General features: G+C 32.8%; 1 protein-coding gene across 1 annotated transcript in view; it reads left to right on the forward strand.

Moving 5' to 3' along the window:
• The window catches only part of LOC119585948, a 20468-nt gene that overhangs the window by 11311 nt on the left and 8571 nt on the right, over positions 1–586 (forward strand). The window contains exon 9 of the mRNA XM_037934662.1: positions 141–266. Within this exon, the coding sequence (XP_037790590.1) occupies positions 141–266 (126 nt within the window). The remainder of the gene's footprint in view (positions 1–140; positions 267–586) is intronic.

Raw genomic sequence — 586 nt, forward strand, 5'->3', positions numbered from 1 at the left:
TTTGCGAGTGCTTTATGCAATCATCATTTTGTATTATACATATCTCTGTATACTAATTTGCTTGTTTCTATTACCGATCATAAAACTCATCAAAATCAACAGTTTTAAATATACACAGAAAATAACCTTTATCTTTTCAGGCTGTAACACAACGAAAAAATGTAAGAAAAACAAAGGGTCCTGCTCTAAGGAAAACTGCAAGAACAACGAAAGAGAAATTCCGAAAGGTTGCAAAGGCAAAGATTGTCATTGCTGCGTTAAAGACGGTAAGACATCTTTCGTTACATTTGTCTGTTATTATTTAGTTAACGTTCGTATCGGATCGATTAATTCTAATTTAATCATATATGTTTAGGTCGCTATCATCCTTGAATAAAACCGGAGTTCCCCTTAAAAGTTATTAATTTTAAAAATAATAATCCAAAAAAGTCTGTGGCATATTTGTGCCTTTTTCTCCTTTTTACAGTTGCACATGACCTCTTCAAGTGTATTATAGAACCATTAATACGGTCACTGAAAGTTCGGTAGACAACAGCAGACGTAAATTATCTCAACTTCATTTTTCCTTACTTTCTAGCAATCCGAG

Source organism: Penaeus monodon, chromosome 20 (genome assembly GCF_015228065.2).
Source record: "Penaeus monodon isolate SGIC_2016 chromosome 20, NSTDA_Pmon_1, whole genome shotgun sequence".
Lineage (NCBI taxonomy): Eukaryota > Metazoa > Arthropoda > Malacostraca > Decapoda > Penaeidae > Penaeus > Penaeus monodon.